Source organism: Chrysochloris asiatica, unplaced genomic scaffold, assembly GCF_000296735.1.
Source record: "Chrysochloris asiatica unplaced genomic scaffold, ChrAsi1.0 scaffold00203, whole genome shotgun sequence".
NCBI classification, from domain to species: domain Eukaryota; kingdom Metazoa; phylum Chordata; class Mammalia; order Afrosoricida; family Chrysochloridae; genus Chrysochloris; species Chrysochloris asiatica.
This window is the reverse complement of record NW_006408721.1, coordinates 4,751,648-4,770,173: the sequence shown is the minus strand read 5'-3', so window position 1 is coordinate 4,770,173 and position 18,526 is coordinate 4,751,648. Positions and strand designations below refer to the sequence as shown.

Here is an 18,526-nt window from a genome sequence, read left to right as displayed (position 1 = left end):
TTATGCACAATATAACAAAACTCTTCCTGGTCCTGTGCCATGCTCACAATGGTTGCTGCTTGAGCCCCATGCAGCTGCGCTGTGTCAATTCATCTTTTTGGAGCTCTTCCTCTGTAATGCTGATCCTTCACTTTACTAAGAATAATGTCCTTCTTCAGGGACTGATCCCACCTAGTAATATGCTCAAAGTACAATAAAGTCTCGCAATCCTGGCTTCTAAAGCATTCTGACTGTACTTCTTCCAATACAGATATGTTTGTTCTCCTGGTAGTCCATGTCACTTTTAATATTCTTTCCCCACCACCATATATCAAATGCATCAGTTCTTCTATAGCCTTTGGTTTTCATTGTCCAACTTTCACTTGCATATGAGGTTATTACAAATACCATGTCTTGGGTCAGAGTCCTGAAACTGACATCTTTGCTCTTCGATACTTTAAAGAGCTCTTATGCAGCAGATTTGCCTAATATGATATGTTGTTGGATTTCTTGACTGCTGCTTTCATGAGTGTTGATAGTGGATCCATGCAAAATGGACCCATAACCCCAGAATATTGCATTCTCATTTCTACATCGATTATGGTTGGAAAAAACACAGCCAGAAAGGCAGCTGCAAACAGAGTAATGGCTTCTTGAAATCTTCCTTTGTGGCATAATGGTGTTGACAGAATAGAGGATTTCTAATCAGGAACCCATATTAGCTGTTTGTTTGACTTTAGAAAACATGTTTAAATTCTTTGAACTTCTGTTTTCCTATCTTGACAATGGGAATAATAATGCATGTTGTTAAGGATTGATGTAAAAATTCGATAAATGAACATATATAAAGAGTTCATTATAAACTGTTAACTTTATAAACTGTATTGTTGTTGTTGTTAAGTACCGTGGAGTCAGTTCCGACTCATAGCAACCCTGTACAGGGTTTCCGAGCCTGTAAATCTTTACGGGAGCAGAAAGCCTCATCTTTCTCCTGCAGGACAGCTGGTAGTTTCAAACTGCTGACCTTGAGATTAGCAGCACGATTCGTAACCACTACACTACCAGAGTTTCTTATAAACTGTATTACAGAACCAGAAAAATGGAAACATTTTATTTATGTAGCATGAAAGATTATACACATAAAATTAAAGTAATGGTCAGGAAACAAGGCAAGGAAAGGCTTCGCATATGGGTTCTAACAAGTGCTCACCCCAGTGTTTGCAAGGTACTGTGCTAGGCTCACTCCTGTAGTCTTTTCCCATCCTCTCTGCTCCATCCTTACTTGAAAATGAAGGACACCGTACTCACAGGTAGCAAGGTTTCTGAAGAGTTCAACATGTTCCTCTTGCAGTTAGTAACAAGACTGATGGAGAAGCCAGTCCCCTGAAGGAGGCAGAGATCAAAGAGGATGAGGAGGAGGTGGAGAAGAAGAAGCAAAAGAAGGAGAAACGTGAGACGGGCAAAGCCATGGTGCCTCATAGCTCCATGTTCATTTTCAGCACCACCAACCCGTAAGACACCTTCTCTTCCCTCTTTCTTTGGTGTCAGGGAAAACAGCCAAAACTGGGTCAGAGCAGGGTGATGGGGAAGAGGAATGAGTGTGAAGGAGGAATGAGTGTGAAGGAGGGATGATGCTCAGCCATCCTCCTCAGCTTTCCCAGTCTATGATGACCAGATACCTGTAGCAGCCAGGATACCAAGTAGGTGAGATCAATTATAGAATTAAACAGGCTCTGAGCTCTGTGCTCAGACTCTAAAGAGTAACTAAAAGTAGGTCAGCCTGAGAAATGCCATGAGAAAAGGACCCTTCACCTATCCTATGGTCAGTGGGTAGGCTGAGAAGGGAATGGAATCTCTCAAAATATATGTCACTGAATATTCCATAGGTAGAAAAAGCCAGGAATGTAAAGCCTCGAATGACTAGATCACCCACTAGAGTTTAGGAATATTGGGCCCACTGCCCTACACATGGATTTTGAAGTAGAGATGTTCCTCAGAGCAGAGGTAGGAATGTCAGAGAAGAGTCTGGAAGGTATCGTTGTGAAAAGACAATTGCCTTCTGCCCTTGAAGTGAGCAAGATCTACACATAGGCCAGCTACTGAGGTTGGGAAGACAAGAAGGCTTTCAGTGGTCACATGAACAAGGTTCAGGCAAAAGGCACCTGTTGACGGTACATCCAGTTGTCAGTGGCGAGAGTGTAGTCCATAAAACATATTTACTTGAATCTGACTATTTGGGGCTCATGAAAACCTGTGCTGATTTCATCAGGAATCTTACAGTTGATATCTTTGTTCATTTGTTTATTTATTATTTCCTTGGTATGGCTTAGTGGTACTGTGGGGGAAGGGAGCAGATATGGTAGAGGGTCTTCATATGTAATCGCCCCAAGGAATTTGTCTAGTCTGATGCTGTCTGCTCCTGTGGCTCAGACATGTGGCAGATAATGCATCTCGGCTTGCGTACTTCAGCCTCTAACCAATCTGATTACCTTTCCCCACTGGGGCTTTAAATCAAGGGTGGTGCCTGAAAAATTAAATTGCTCTCCCTGCAGCTTCCTCTGGCCAGGGCCTGACTATCTGGAAGAGGTTGCTGTGTGGGGGGTGGCGGTGGGGATAGGGGAATGGGACGGGGACGGGGAGGGGGGGGGGGGGGGGGAGTAAGGTAATAGGCATGGGAGGAAAGCAGGGTCAACTGAGCAAGTTCAGCAGGTCCACCCTCTCACAGGATCCGGAGAGCCTGCCACTACATTGTGAACCTGCGCTACTTTGAGATGTGCATCCTCCTGGTGATTGCAGCCAGTAGCATTGCCCTGGCAGCTGAAGACCCTGTCCTGACCAACTCCGAGCGCAACAGAGTGGGTGCACAGGGGCCAAGTGCCAACCTCCATAGTGCCCTGATACCACCCTGTCCCAGCACTCCCCACCCCAGCCTTAGAGGGAAACTGAGATGGATGGGAAGGAAAGGTTGATCCTGGGGAATAAGGAAGGATTGAGGAAGTATCCATTCCTCTTCTGAAAGTAAAGTATGACTCTTCCTTAGAGCAGCTCCCCACAATCATACTGGAGGCTGTATGCTTCAGCAGCAAGCTTAATCCCCAAAGTTTGCTGTGGACTTGGGTGTGGGATCTAACACAAGGTTATGGGTGACATTGGGGAGCTGCAGCTCTACCATGGGGAGAGAGCTCCTGGAGGTCCGAAGAGTGTATGTCAGGAGACATCAGGGAAGTGTGGAAGATAAGAACTCACAAGGATGTCAGGCACTGAGCTAGAAGTGGAGAGAGGTTTGTGCAGCAATTTAGACCGAAGAGGTGCGGGCCAGCGGCTGGGTCAAATGTCTCTAGTAGGATCCATGCCTCTTTTCCTCCCTACATCTATCCCATCCCAACTAAAAGTTGTAACTACAAAACTTTGTTCTGGGGTAGAAATGAGTGGACTTGGGATGTGGGAGTGTGGGGCTAGGTGGGAGGGCATGTCGGCTGGTGGCCACATATGATCCTCTTTTCCTCTACCATACTTATCTTGCAGGTCCTGAGGTATTTTGACTATGTTTTCACTGGCGTGTTCACCTTTGAGATGGTCATAAAGGTAAAAGCCACTAGAAAAAAATGGATGCTCTTGGGTTTGGATGGGTACATGTCTGATCCTCTAGTATAGGTACCATACTCAGTACTGTCACATGCTGGCCAATGACAGAACCTCAATAGGACCTCTGTTTGCACCCTTCTCAGGACTCAGAATCCTGCCAAACTCCGTCTTGAAAGCCCATGATGGGTGACTGTGTTTAGACTTGAGCAGACTCATGGATATGACCTCAGTAGGAGCCAGGCCTACTCTCAGGAAGCAATAGGAGATACAGAGAGCCTTGAGGATTATGACCTCCCGCCAAGTATGCTTCCAGGTTTAAACCTAGGGAAGTGCCAAGGCAAAGGGTTCGGGAGAGATGCGTCTTCCAGAATTCCGCCATACGTACTCTGCTGTCGTACATTTCCCACCACCCTTACACCCCACATTTCTTCTTATTCCCAGTGCTTACCATGGGAGTGCCATCCATCTGGGATTTTATCCATATGTGCTTATAAGGGATGTTTGATGTTCTAAGCCAAATGTGTTAGGGTCCTGTGATACCAAGGAGTCTAACTGAGTTAGCTGGAGACAGCCTGTTTGATTATCCTCCAAATCTTCAGGCCCCAGGGTATAGTTGTGAAGACAATGGCATTGGAGTGATTGGCATGATAGAACCCAGAGCACAGGATAAGAACTGTCTATACTTCCTAAGCTTCACACCTTTCTTTTTCAGATGATAGACCAAGGCTTGATCCTGCAGGATGGGTCCTACTTCCGAGACCTGTGGAACATATTGGACTTTGTGGTGGTGGTTGGAGCATTGGTGGCCTTTGCTTTGGCGTAAGTGATACTTTCCCTGTCCTTGTCCCTTTCTTTGTGGAGACTCTGGCTAACTTGACATCTTTTCCAGCACCAGCCTAAGAAAAGATGCACTCAGAGTATTACCAAAGACTGCTGCCCAGGGGCCCTGCTTTCTGGTTATGTTTAGTAAGCTCCTAAGAGCCTTATAGCTTCAGCTCATGTACCCTGAGAGGTAGGACTAGGGTGGAGGGAGAGTCACTAGGAAGAAGTCAGAGGTTAGGGTTCCCTTCCTTGGGGATAAGTAAGCACAGACATGCACTTAGCATGTGGCTCAGAGATGGTCTCGGATTGTGGGGTACCTTTGTGTTTCCTGACTGTCAAACAAAGGAACAATTTGGAAGAAAGAAGGGTGTGGAATAGGGTAGCGTAAACCTGGAGATTATAGATCCAGAGCACAGGGAAGTTCTCTACCCATGAGCACAGGTACTTCAGAGCCATTTCAGGGATAGAAGAATCATGCTAATATTTTAATCTCCAAAAGAAAAGACTTTTCCAACCTTCTTTGATAGGAAACTTAGGAAAACATTGTTCAGGCTACTAAACCATGATGATTACATGTGAAGATTTACTTTCAAACATGAATCTAGATATAGCAGGTTTATAAGCACATTCTGTCATTTTCTGTGGAATCTAATCCAAGAAGAGGCTCTCCTATCCCTCCGTGGCTGGCAGCTAAGGGCACAGTCATAGCCTTGTTCTGAGCTAGGTGTATAGAATGTTGGCCAAGGCTGCGCTTGTACTGTATTCTACTACCAGAGCATCTTCACACCCTTCCCAGGTGGCAGGCACAGTAGAATTCCCAGAATAATCAATTCCCCCGACCAGCCTCTCTTAGTACAGATAGGAGCCATGCCTTCTCTCAGGGCTCTGTGTGATGGGACACAAAGAAAGCTTCCAGGAGCTGCTGCCATCAAACAAAACATCTTCATAGGTTTGCCCATTCCTGGTCCAGGTGGTCACAAAGAGATAACCCCACCCTCGCATGTCCACTAGCACTGTTGATGTTTATCCCTAGTTCATTGTGGTGGAGATAAGGAGATGGGTGAAAGTTACAAAGGAATGTGTCCTCCAGTGGTCCACGGATGAAGGCTGTAGGAGAGGTGAAAGGTCCCAGGATTTGCTAAGAGTCTAAGATTTCACAAAAGCATCATATTTTCCCAAGATCTGGACTCTGTGGATTCTCACAGCAAGATAAAAGGAAAAGCAACTCTGGTTCCTTCTTCCTGGAAGAATCATCTGTTTTGTCCTAAAGAAGCGCACCTTTTTTTTAGAGCTAAATATTGCCCTTGTACTGGGAAAAGGTTAAATTTCCTTCTCTTTTTGTCAGCTCCTTTGTATACATTATTCACCATGTTATTATCTCTTATTTTGATCTTAGTAAAATAAGGTGTCTGTACTTGAAGAAATAAAAAATGAGGAGAGAGATACATGCAGGAAAGAACCCATACATCTTTAGAAAGAACAGATCTATCTCATCAGGGTCAAGGGTTTGGAGCCAGGCAAGCTCTAGATTGACTCCCAGTCCCTCTACTTACTACCTTTCTATCCTTGAGCATGGTATTAACTCTCGTAGCTTCAGGTTCTTCATATTTAAAATGGGGACAAATAATGTGTGACAAATGCCTGACACAGAATGAGTGATCGATAAAAGTTCCTTCCTTTTCTTATCTTACCATTCTCCCGTCACATCCTGAAGTCTGAATATAGCAGTAAAGTGTACATTGATGCATAATGTATGTGAGTGGTTGGAGATGAACCCAGACTGATTTCCAAGACTTAATTGTTTTAAACACACACACAAACTCACACCGTACACCTCCTGTGCCTGTGTGCTGGTAAGCAAGCAGGTCTGTTGGTGCTGGTGTGGGGAGGAGGTGCATATAAAAGGAGACCTCTGTGGGCCTGCCCCATGTTCACAATCCAACTGTCTCTCCTCAGGTCCAGAATAATGGCAATGTGCTGTAGGGTTGTCATCTGTCTTGCTCTCTCTTTGTGCCCATTGAAGCATGGCAGTGGTGACTTTCGTGCTGGTGGTTCCACCTTGGAGCCGAAGCCTCTCTGTTGGTCCTCAGACCAGGTACAGTGCAGGAGGCTCAGAGATCCCCTGGTTCTGGGGTCCATGCTTATGATGGATTGAGAGTTATGATCCATTACTTGCTTTTAGAGATGTCACTTCTTAAACTTTTCCGTTATTTCTTTCCAAAATGTAACTGGTACTTGCTCATCCTTCTCCACGCACTCTCTTTTTTGCTGTCATCCTTCCAAGCTTGCCATGCATATTTTGTCTCCACTTCACCTGCTCATGAAATAGACTTATACTGTCTGCTCCTCTGTTCTTCATCACATCTGCCAAAGTCCACATAATTCTTGCTGTCATTCACATGCCTGTGCTTCCTAACTCTACTCTTTGCCTTTCCTCATTCAGGACACCAGAGAATTCAGCTCTCCCGTCACTTTGGCAGGGTTATCAAGAGTCCCACCTGCCAGCAGAGCAAGGGCTTGGCCACAAGTGAAATGAAGTCACCGAGCCTGTGTTCCATCTCAGGACTCATGGTTAGGGGCTCAGGCAAGAAGGAAGGCAAATCTGGGATTGTCTGTAGACTTTTCAAGTCTCTCCCTCCTGGTGGTGGTCACTAATGCCATTGTCACATCCAGTGTTTTTGCCCTTTGCAAATGTCCACCATTCAAATAACCTTATTCCTATCCTAGTCTCTTTCTCTCCTCCTTGGAATTGAACCGTGCCCTGCTGGGGCTTCTAAGGCTATTGATCAATCAATTTGAGCAATTGATGGTGGTTTCCATGGTAGCATCTTTATGTGGCTCACCAGAAATCAGAGGTCACTCGTGAACTTCTCCATCACTGCCAGCCAAACCGTTCTCAGAACGCAGTCCAACTCCCAAGAGGCAATGTCCCTATCTAAGGGAAGGCAATGACCTCTAGCTGAATTCTCAAAGAAAGCTACTTTGTCCACCAAGTCTCCTACTGCAGTGGCCTGCACGGAGGCGACACACCATCATGTATGTTTTCTCTAAGCATACATGTCATTTATGTAGTGGCTGGAGAGAAACCTATGTTCTCTATAGCTGCCTACATCAAGTAAAGGGATCCTTTGTAATGTAAACTTGACATTCTCATTCTCATTGGGAATTTTATTGACTTTTGAGGCGGGGGAGAGGATTTACTTTATAAGCATAGATATATCAGGGGATAAGAAAACAAATGGATAGATATCCATTGTGTAACTGTTCTGTTCTTCCCAGTTCACGTTTACATTATAAAGCATTTATAAGAACACTCAGGTCTCCCTTAAACCTGACCCCTCAGAAGTGAGGTAGGCAGAAGCTGGGTACTGTTGTCACTCATCCCATTGCCCTCATGACCCCCCACTTTCTGGGCCATATGGAGATGCAGAGTGTTCACCAACTATAAATATCCCGAGCTGTGCCTGTTCTTCCTTGAGGTTTCAAGAAAAGTCTGGTGAGTGACTGGATCTATGAAACCTTTCTCTTGGACATTTTTTTCTTTCTGTAAAGTAAGGGGGTGGGGGGCTTCTGTTTGATCATTATTTTACACTGAAGGACCAGAAGCTGTGTTCTCCAGTTCCCTCACACCATGTTGCCATCATTTCTGCCTCCTGACCTCCTCAGTGAGCTTGCAGAGATGGCCACAGCCTTGGCATTCTGTGTATCTGCACACATATCAGAACATGCCCTGGGGTCGGTCATGTGCCAGGTTGAATTCATTAGTGTATTGTTGGTTCCTGTGCAGTAAGGATGATGCTGTCTGTGTCTGATGTTTCACATCTTCAGTGACAATGTTTGGTGAAAGAACTGGGCAGCAGGTGGGCAAGGATGGGATCTCAGACATGACATGATGCAGGAGTAGGCTGGAACATGTGTGTGTGTGCATGTATGCTTTTACAACTGCACCCCACCTGGGACCCGCTTGCTCTCCATTATCATTGCATTGTGTGACTTAGCTGGCTCACGGTAAATAGGCAGGTGAGCTATTAGGATCTAGGTTGGATCCTAAGTGGTAAACTCATAGCTTGTAATTGCTTGTCAGCCAAAAAAATTAATAGAAAAATCAGGAGCAATTCTCCACCCGGGAACTTCCAATAGCTGGGGTCTCAGTCAAAGTCAGTCAGACTCTCTGGAAGCTGATGCCAAAGCTTCCCACTGCTTTTTGCCATCATAGCAGGGTACGAGGTAAGGTCAGGACTCTCTGGCATGCAAGAGATCTGGATCACAGCCGCGTTTGGCCTCTCGTTACTCAGTCCTTAGCTAGAAAGGAAAAACATGAGTCAGTCTCCCTCTTGATGCCAGAAGGAACCAGAGTTCCCACATTAACTTTTATTACATTCTTTTCATTGAAGTCTGCCACTTTCCTGACACTTGACACCCTGCCCTAATCTCTAAGATGGATACGGTCTATTGAATGCATTCAGAATCAGCCACGTCAGCAGAGCTGGTTCTAAATGCAGTCCATGAAATACACAGGTGCAGATGCTTTCAAATTTGGAAGGGCCCTAAGGAACCAAGACTATGCTTCTCTGGTTCTGGTGTTGCATTGGAGGTTCTATGTTTGTGAAGGTGTGGCTGCTCATGTGTGAAAGGAGTGAGTAGTTAGAGGAGCAATGCTAGAACCTGTTCATAGTCAGCAGACTACAGTAACAAGAGAACAAACACTTCACCATACACCTAGCTGTCACTTGCTCTGGGTTTTCAGTACCTTCCGGTGTCTAAGGAAGTTCACCTCAATCTTTGCCTATTGAGAGTCTTCAAAATCTGAAGGGACTCTCCCAAAGGAATCTGCGTTTACACATGCATCTTGTCGGGAAAAGAAAGAAAAGAGTGGACAAAGTTCTACTTAATGCAAAGAAGACCCATTTACCATTGAGACAGGTCATTGAGTTCCTCTGCTCTGTGCAAGAGAATGAAGGATTAAAATTAAATTTAGCCGTCAGGTAGCCCATTAACTGTGGATTTAGGACACCAGCTGTGAAGAAATTGGAAATTTCCAGCAGCGAGCAGATAAAGGATATTGTTCTTAGAGACTCTAGCTTTGTTTTAAAGTCACCTCAAGAGTGACTTCATCTTACTTTGTGCCCAGCCAGGGACACTGAAGGAGATTAATGCCCATGGACTCTCGGGATGCCTACTGCTGTATTATACACTAGATGCCTTGAAAATGGGGATTGGGAGGGGGAAAGAAAGGATAGAGTCAAAGTCACAATAGAGGGAGGGTCTGAAAGAAAGAAATGAGGCTCTAGTCCACCCACTCTTGGCATAAAGCATGCTTGTGTGTGTTTGTGTGAGTGTGTATATGTGATCACTAGGAAACGTGTTGTCTGTTGCATGTGACATTGATGCTGTTCGGTAACTCTCTGTAGAATGTTCACTTGAAGTACTTTATCTCATGGAGAAAATAGGTATGAACAGCCAAACATATCTCTGTATCAACAGCATAGAGTTGGGAGATGGTTGGTCAGAAATGGGATCTTAGTCTGTGACCACAGAACCAAGCAAATAGAGAGTGGTCCACAGCCTCATCCACATTGTAACCAGTAATTGAGCTAACCAGAACTGAAAATAAAGAGTACATTGTGTGAGCAATGAGATTTCACAGCCAATGAAAGAATCCAGTCCTCCATGACTAGCAGAAACCCATCATAGATGGGTTTGGAATTCACACTTGAAAGTGAGTTTAACTCAAGGTTAGATGACATCATAGTGTGAATCAGGAAGTCTCACTCAGATCATGTGGCGTGCCAGCCATCTGCTTTATCCACAATCATAGGGGGATAGCCTCACATTACAAATTAATCTCCAGTGGGGAAGTATATTGGCTGGACATCAGCCAGTATCAACGCCTTCTTAGAAGGATCAGCAATTTAGAATGTGAAGATAAGAAGGAAGAGAAATCTGGGCATTATTCACTAGGAACCAGTAGATGCTTGGCTGTCTCTTGCTCCTCTCGTATGGGGACAAAAATACCTTCCATCTGGGTTATATACTGTGTATTACAAAGGAGAAGGTGTGCAAATGCTCTGATGAGTGTATGGGGAGCTCTCTGAGGTCCATGTGCAAGAGGGAAAGAATAATGCACCAATCACATAGCAAATAGTTGGTGCTCTGGTCACTGAGTGATGAAAGAAGGCAGTGTAAGAAAGGATATAGGGCTCATGGATGACCCCAGAAATGCTAAGGCAAAATAAATCCGGAAATGAAACAATCTGTGACTGGCAGCAGCTAAGCACAGACATGATCAAAGAGCTGAATTTAGAGTCGTCACCCAAGCAGATCAACATGACTTTACCTACAGCACTGAGAGAGGGCTTATTCAAGAGAAAAGCAGTACCAATGCAGATGGGGAAATATCTTCCTCATTTCCACAGATCTTTAGAATGTGTAAAGTGTTTTCACATGCTTTATTTCATTTTTCACTTCAGTCCTGTTTTAAAGTTGAGAAATGGATTGCCTGAGGTTGTGTGACCAGCCCAAACTCACTTGACTAGCAAATAGCAAAGCCAGTTCCAGAACAACTTGGGTGTTTTAATTGCAAGTTCAGTCCTTTTTCCCATTACATTAAGCTCCCTTCTAGCACGGATTCTCTAGTGCGTGCTAATGCATTAATGCCTGTAAACTCAGTGGTGAGAGTTTATACCACTGGGTGGTAGAGCCTTTTACCTGTGCCTGGAGACAGACAAGACCCATAAGCCAGTTGGGAAGGTACCTCTGACCTCCACAGATGATGTTCCATCTGGGACTTTTTCTCACTGTGAACCCTCACAGACTCTACTAATTAAGGGGACTAGGCTAAAGCCCCAGTGTGGTGCTGTAGGATTCGTACTGGGGTGGTAGCCACCAGGTCAGCACTTCAAACCTACTGGTAGCTCTTGGAAACCCTATGCAGGGTCGCTATGAGTCAGAACTGACTTGATGCAACAACAGGATGGATAGCTCAGTATTTGAATTCAGAAGCTTTCAGTTTCTTGTACTGTTTTCTGATTAAAATCCTCCCTTTGTTCCCATTTGAAAAGGCAGTGTAACAGAGTAGATAAGAGCACAGCTATCAGAAGCAGGCAAACTTGGGTTTGAATTCAAGCACTATTAATTATTTTCTGCCTTAACTTCTTGAAACCTCTGCTTTTTCATCAGTAACGGTAATTAAATATAGCTATATTTTAGTCTTTTGAGAATTAAATTAGGTAAAATGTGTTTAGCACCAAAAAGTTCCCTAGATGGTGCAAACAATTTGCATTCGACTACTAAGCAAACCGATTCGATGGCACTTAACAACAACAACAACAACTAAGCAAAAGGAATTCTGGTGTGGTGCTTTGAGCTAAGCACTGGACTTCTAACTGTACAGTCAGTGTTTCAAACCCACCACCTGCTTCTCAGAAACCCTATACAGGATGGCTATGAGTCAAAACCGACTTGACAGCATTTAATAACAGCAACAAATAACCTAAAAGTTAGTAGTTCAAACCCACCCAGAAGCACTGTGGAAGAAAAGCCTTCATAAAGACTGCAACCAAGAAAACCCAATGGAGCGGTTCTGCTCTATAACACATGGGATCGCGATGAGTTAGAATCAACTTGAGGGCAATGAGTGTGCTTCTTTGTTGTTGTTGGTGTGGTGTTTTTAGTAGCACAAGCACTTAGTGGGCACATAATAAATGGTAGTTACTATTGCCTACCTAGTAATGGTCCAGACATCTTTAGCAAGGCATTCAAGGCTTCTCTTAGTATGACCTCTCCTACCACCTTATCCTCCAGCTGGCCACTCCATTAATGCCAGAGATTCCTTTAGTTCCCTGTGCTGTCCCTCCCTCCTGGGCTCATGGAGGAGACATAAGGACATGCTGTGAAGGGACTCTTCAGAACCTGTTGTTCCTACTCTGTCCCCTTGGAAGGAGAGTCAGTTCATTGCAGAAATCAATTTGAGAGCATGTCCTTTGAGAAAAAGAGGCCTGGGAGCTGGAGAGCAAGATGGTAGTAAATGATGAATGATTACACATGAAAGATCTGGAGGACAACTTGACAATCAAGCTGGAAAATTCTCATCTCTTCCTGATGAGACACAAGAGAAATATAGCACTTTTTCTGGCAAGCAGCCAAGAACTAAGAACTAAGAGGTGGCCCAATTGAGATCCAGTTAAAGTGGACCAGTGCACATTTAGTATGTGGAATTATCGTCATAATACTAAAGTCAATTTTAAACCTGATCATTAGCTAGGCAGTAAGTAAAAAAAATGGAATTTATAGATATTACCAGAAAATCTGATTATACATTTAGTATCAAAGACTAACAAAGAATCTAATCTAATGGTTATATGTACATATAATTTGTAGAATGCACATGAATCATTTCCAAAATAATGTACTTCAATTAAAATGCTTGAAGAGTTTGTACCCTTAGTTTGGTAAAACATCTTCCTGGCAAACTTTACCTTGACAATGGCTTTCAACAACTTTTGTATGCATGGATTTGGGACAGATGCTTTGGCTTAGTCCATGTGTAAGGTACTCATATATTGTTATTAATGGGGACAGAGTTGTTGAGGTTTTCCTGGCCTCTGTAATTTTGTTAGCAGTATTACTTTCATTTCAAATTACCCTCCCCCTAAAAATGCACAAATCATCAAATCAATTCTGATTCACAGCAGCCATAAAAGACAGAGTAGAATTGCTTCATAGGATTTCCATAGCTATAAGTCTTTACAGAAGCAGACTGCCTCATTGTCCTCCTGTAGAGCATCTCATGGGTTCAAACCACCTAGTAGCCTAATATTTAACCTACTGCATCACCAGGGCTCCTCCACATTTCAAACAGCAGTTTTCAAATCAGTTCTGAAGTTAACAAAATCAAGGATACAAGCGTATTTTCTTGCAGCCACTCGAAACCATAGGAATTCAATTCCTCCTCGGCAGAAAGAGAGTTGTTTGAAAGATGTGCAGAGCAATGACTGGTCTTTATTTCCCTTTTGGCCTGTGCCTGTTTGCTCTCCCAGGTGCGGACCTGTGGGAGTCAGAATAGGACCAATAGCCCTCTGGTATTTGACATTCACAATCAGCTGTGAAGATTAGAATGTACCCTCAAGGAATCCCATGTTCCCAAACAAGAGAAACACATACACAAATAGACCCAGAATGACCCCAAAATCTCCTTTGTTCTGTTGCATATTTTACTATGGTTCAGGGACAAAATTAATTCTAGAGAGAAAATTCTCTCCTTTATTTAAGTGTGTAGGATGGCCAGGAATGATTGGGCCTTCCTTGTTGGATTGGTGTTTGAGAGCATGACCTCTGAGAACCCATCCAGGTGCTGCCGGATATAAAGATCTCTGAATTAAGTACCAGGGCTGTGTGGAGGTTAGAGCCTAGAGTGTGTGACCCTAGACCAGCATCTCTTTCACACATGGTCTCCCAGCCTGCCCCCTCATTTTAGGGAGATGCAAGATCCTCCCTTGGTTCTTCTCTAGGAGGAGGATAGTCTAGGCAAGTAAGGGCAGCCTGTGTAGTTGTTTGGGTAACTTTCCTATCACGTGCTTTTATTTTCCCCATGATGGTTCTGAGAGGTGACAATTATATTGCTGTTTGTTTAGTTGAGACCTGTCTTCTCTACTAGGCTTGATGAGTTTTAAGAGGTTAGGGGCCTTGTTAGTTTTAGTCACTGTCATGTATCCAGCATCTACCTCATGCCTGATGTATGATAACCAAATCTGTGATGACCCCATGTGTGCAGAGTGGAACAGCTGCATCACCAGGCCTGTCTTCCCAGGTGCTTCTGGGTGAGTTCAAACTGCTAACTTGTCTGCTAGTAGCTGAATACTTAACCATTTGCACCACCTAGCTTCTTGTTGTTGTTGTGCCTTTGAGTCAGTTCCAGCTCATAGCAACCCTATATAGGGTTTCCAAAGAACAGTTGGTGGGTTTGAACTACCAACCTTGCAGTTCAAACTGACCTTGTGGTCCAGTGATTATCCAACAGTGCCACACAAGGCCTCCAGAGAGCAATTAGGAGGTTTGAAGAAAGAATGCCCTGAAAGTGCTTAGCATAGAGTCTAGACCAGAGCAAATATTCAATAAAGCAAGTTTTCTTTATTCCAATCTCAGAAATATTTATATTCTAACTCCTTTCTCAGGCTAAGGTCTCATCAACAGAGCTGAGATGGGTTTTCTTCAAATTGCATAGTAAATGCCTCAAAATGGACAGTTGGTCGTTTATCAAAAGCCATCCTTTTGTGTTATATCATGACCTACATAGACAAGTGCCCCTCTTTATTTAGAGGTGGCTGATGGCGTTGCTCATCTGCACTGTGGAGAGATATCACAGTAGCCCTTTCAGAGTGGTTGTGTGCACTTCTTTACACAGAATCCTTCATATGCATAAATGCCCCCACTGTGACTTGTGATGCCTTTCCCAAGAAATACAATTTCTGGTCCAGAATTGTCTTGCTTTCTCTAACCCTTTATTGGTTTTTAATAAATTCACTGGAAACAGAGAGAGAGTTGCCTAAAGGAAATGAGAGTCGGAGACTACATTTGGGAACTGCAATTAAACTAGGCTCCATGAAATACATTTCAATACCTGGAATAGCATCCTATTAGACACAGTTCCATCAGTGGTTGCAAAGGCCTTTGCCCTTGCAGCTTGGAGAGGTAGGTTTGGAACAAATGCTGTGTGGACTCTACAAGTGCCAAGGCTGTGGGCAGGGTCCCTGGGCCTATGCTTCTCTGACTTCCTGTTATTGTAAGGTCTGTTTTCTCCTTGAAGTAATCTGATCATCTTCCTTCTCTCCACCTTTTTTGTGACTGCTTTCTGATTGGATCCTCCATAGGAATGCTTTGGGGTAAATATCTTCTTTAATTTTGTTCAAGGTAAAAAACATCGGGGAGTGGATTGGAGGAAGGAGGAAGCATGGTGGGGAGGGGAGAGGAGGAGCTGGCTCATTTAGAAAGGAGTGGTGAGTTTTCATTGATATCCAAGAGATCAAAAATTAAGAGTCACCAAGACTTCTTGGGAAAGTGACCATTCTTCCTGGTTTGGATATCTATTTGGCTTACTAGTTGCCTCTTCTAGATAGGTCTATAGAAATGCGTAATAGAGTAAGAGTTTATGTAAGTTTATTTATAAAAAGCCTTGGATGCAAAAGACCATATAAATGCAATGTTTTTTGATTAGCTATATTCATACTTAGAATTGAATAAAAGTGACTTGTAGTTCATGACCTATTGCCATTAAGAGAATCTTAAAATTAACATTCTGGGCATAGTCAGCATTCCTTGGATTACAGTAAGCAACAAGCAACATCTTCCTATTATAAATTCTGTGAAGGATTAGATGCACTTGTATCCCTCTAACTGAGGATGGATGTGGCAGGAAGGGCAGGTGGAAGACAACTGTAGTTCCCCCTTGATGTTCCAGATCCCATGTGCTCAGTTTGTTGGTGGACAGGTAATTTGGGCCACCATGAGGAAAGAACCAGAGTAGTCTGAGCTCACAACTTAGTCTCGTTTTCCACCACATGTGTCCTACAAATTGCAATTATTTAAATTGAATGCAAAGAGCTCAGGGGATGAGCAGGGTGGAAAGAAACATGCAGACTGATTTATTCATTTCCTTCCTAAAAATAAAAAGAGCAAAGCATTTTCTCTATTAGAAGTACACATTTCCAAGAGGCTGAAGAGAGAAGAACATTAGGTATAGGGAAGGAAGTACAGTTGGGCTGCCTGCACTGTGCGGCTCTCGGCAGCCTGTAGTAAGTGTAGAGCTTGTCTGAAATGGAAAGGGATTCTGCAGGAAGGCCCAGTCACACAGAGATAATTGGAGTATGACCCAATGCCTGAGTGAGAAGCCAGCTTGACATGTTGTCTCCAGTACAGACAGCCCAACCCAGCCTAGTGATGATGTCATGACCCATACTACCTTCCTCACCTCTGATAAGCTGTGCAGAGGTGGCAAACCGAGAAGCAAAGAAAATGCTAGGTCAAGCCCCCAGTGAGACTTTCTCTCAGCAGTGGGTTCTAATTCAATTCAAGGAATATCAAGTGAAGCCTCCTACTGGAAAAGCAGTGGAGTAGGCACAGTGGAAACTCAAAGTGTGTAAAAGTCATTGTCATGTTTCTTATTCAGTGTGATCTTTCATATTCATTTTGCCAGTGCAGTGACAAGCAGCATTAGACCAGCTATTAGGAAGAACGGCTATTTATTAAATAGTTCCTGTGTACACATGAACATGTGTGTGCCTGTATGATCCTCTGTGTGTATGTGCATGTGATTGGAGAATTTTCCTATGGTCTTTTCTGTGGAGCATCCCTGAAGAAGGAGTCTACTCTGTCCCATTTTTTTTTTTTTACCTCTAGCTCACATCTGTATCCTTCTACTCTGTTGTCATTAATGAAGTAGCAGGAATGTCACTTTTTTCTCTCCCCATGTTCTGATGACCCCCTTGGGGCCTCTCCCCTGCAGAACCAACAAGGGGCGAGACATCAAGACCATCAAGTCTCTGAGGGTGCTCCGAGTTCTGAGGCCACTGAAAACTATCAAGCGCCTACCCAAGCTTAAGGTAATGTTTTTATCGTGTCTTCCCATCAAATCCCCTTTTCCTCTCTATCTTCTCTCCTTGTCCAGGGCTGGATTGCTTTTAAGGAGCCCTGATGGTACAGTGGGTTAAGTGTTGGCCAACTTGTGACAAGGTCAGGAGTTCGAACCCATCAGTCACTGTGAGTGAGAAAGATGAGGCTGTCTACTTCCCCTGTAAGGATACAGAGCTTTGGAAACCCTATGGACCAGATGGCAATGGGTTTAGGCCGGCTTCTGGAGCACTATGACTAGGAATATTCCTTTTTTCTCACATCTCACATGGGGATAGAGATTGTTTTCATATGCTTGAGCTAAACTCTTAGTTTCAAAGGAAAATAACCAACAGCCCAAAAAAATCTACCAAGGGGGTCTTTGACTCTTAAGTCCACACCCAGGTGGTATTTGATGCCCTGATTATGACATGCCTTCCAGGAAAAAAATCCTGGTACCTTTGTCCTGGAACCTCCTATGTCATTAATGTGGACATAGAACTCCAAAACGGAAACAACAGGAACCTCTGTATCAGCTAGGTAATCTGGGATCACTTCTAGTCTCATGATTCTCTAGGTAGAAAAGATCTTCTATATTTTAGGGGAAGAGATAGGTCAGTAACTTGCTCAAAAACATGACCCATTTTTGGCGGAAGCAGAGAAAAAATGGGGAAAGGAACTGAATTCAGTTTTTCATTTTGCCAGGACCTGAGCTTTAATGAGTGTCTTACCAAATTCTCTTCACTCCCTGTCCACTGTTCTTCCTGCTCAACCCTAAGGGGCTTCCCTTTCATAAAAGTTGGAGGCCTGTTTGCTAGGAGGTTGAAACTGACAATTCTCCCCACCAACACATGCACACACCCCCACACATGCATATCTGATATTGAATATTGTTGTTAATGAAAGTTGGGACTTCTGGGAAAAGAATTCTTCCACCTTGAATTCCTGTGAATGGAAGCCAGACTCAGACAGAGAGCCAAGGTGCCCAGCTCACAGTTCTGCAGTCCTCCAGCTGTTGCCCAGGCCACACAATGAGCCAAGCAAGCCTTAATGCCAAACACAGGACCCTCTTCAGGTACTACCCAGGAAGCAGATTTTATTACCCACCAGTAGTCACACTGCTTCTCAAAGCATGATTACCTAGGATGCTTTGTAAAGTATATTTTCCTTGGCTCAACAAAGCCAGGCTCTCTGGGAAAGGGTCTTGGGATATGCCTTTTACACAGATTTCTCAAGCGACTCTGAGAATCCCTGTCAACATGAAAAGAATCCATCCACTTGATTGTCAGGCCCAGCTCTGGGGCTAAGGAGCTGTGTGACACGAGAGCAGCTTTTTCTGTAACCTTCTTCAAGATGGTACACAGATGTTTGTAACCCACATGTGTGGTGTGGGCAACATAGGCTGATGTGAGTGGTCTCATTTAGAGAAGTCTACAATTTTCTCTTGCCTTTGAGTTGTGGTGTTGGAGGAGAATACTGAAAGTGCCATGGACTGCCAAAAGAACCAATAGATCTGTTTTGGAAGAAGTGCAGCCAG

The 18,526-nt window shown here is 43.9% G+C and overlaps 1 protein-coding gene across 4 annotated transcripts in view; it reads left to right on the top strand.

The window, feature by feature from the left end:
• Window positions 1-18,526, top strand: part of CACNA1E (calcium channel, voltage-dependent, R type, alpha 1E subunit) — a 456,151-nt gene that overhangs the window by 355,735 nt on the left and 81,890 nt on the right. For all 4 annotated transcript variants that reach the window (XM_006872551.1, XM_006872554.1, XM_006872553.1 and 1 more), the window contains 6 exons: window positions 1,331-1,490; window positions 2,705-2,834; window positions 3,505-3,564; window positions 4,277-4,383; window positions 15,255-15,266; window positions 16,886-16,982. In XM_006872551.1, the coding sequence (XP_006872613.1) occupies window positions 1,331-1,490; window positions 2,705-2,834; window positions 3,505-3,564; window positions 4,277-4,383; window positions 15,255-15,266; window positions 16,886-16,982 (566 nt within the window). The remainder of the gene's footprint in view (window positions 1-1,330; window positions 1,491-2,704; window positions 2,835-3,504; window positions 3,565-4,276; window positions 4,384-15,254; window positions 15,267-16,885; window positions 16,983-18,526) is intronic.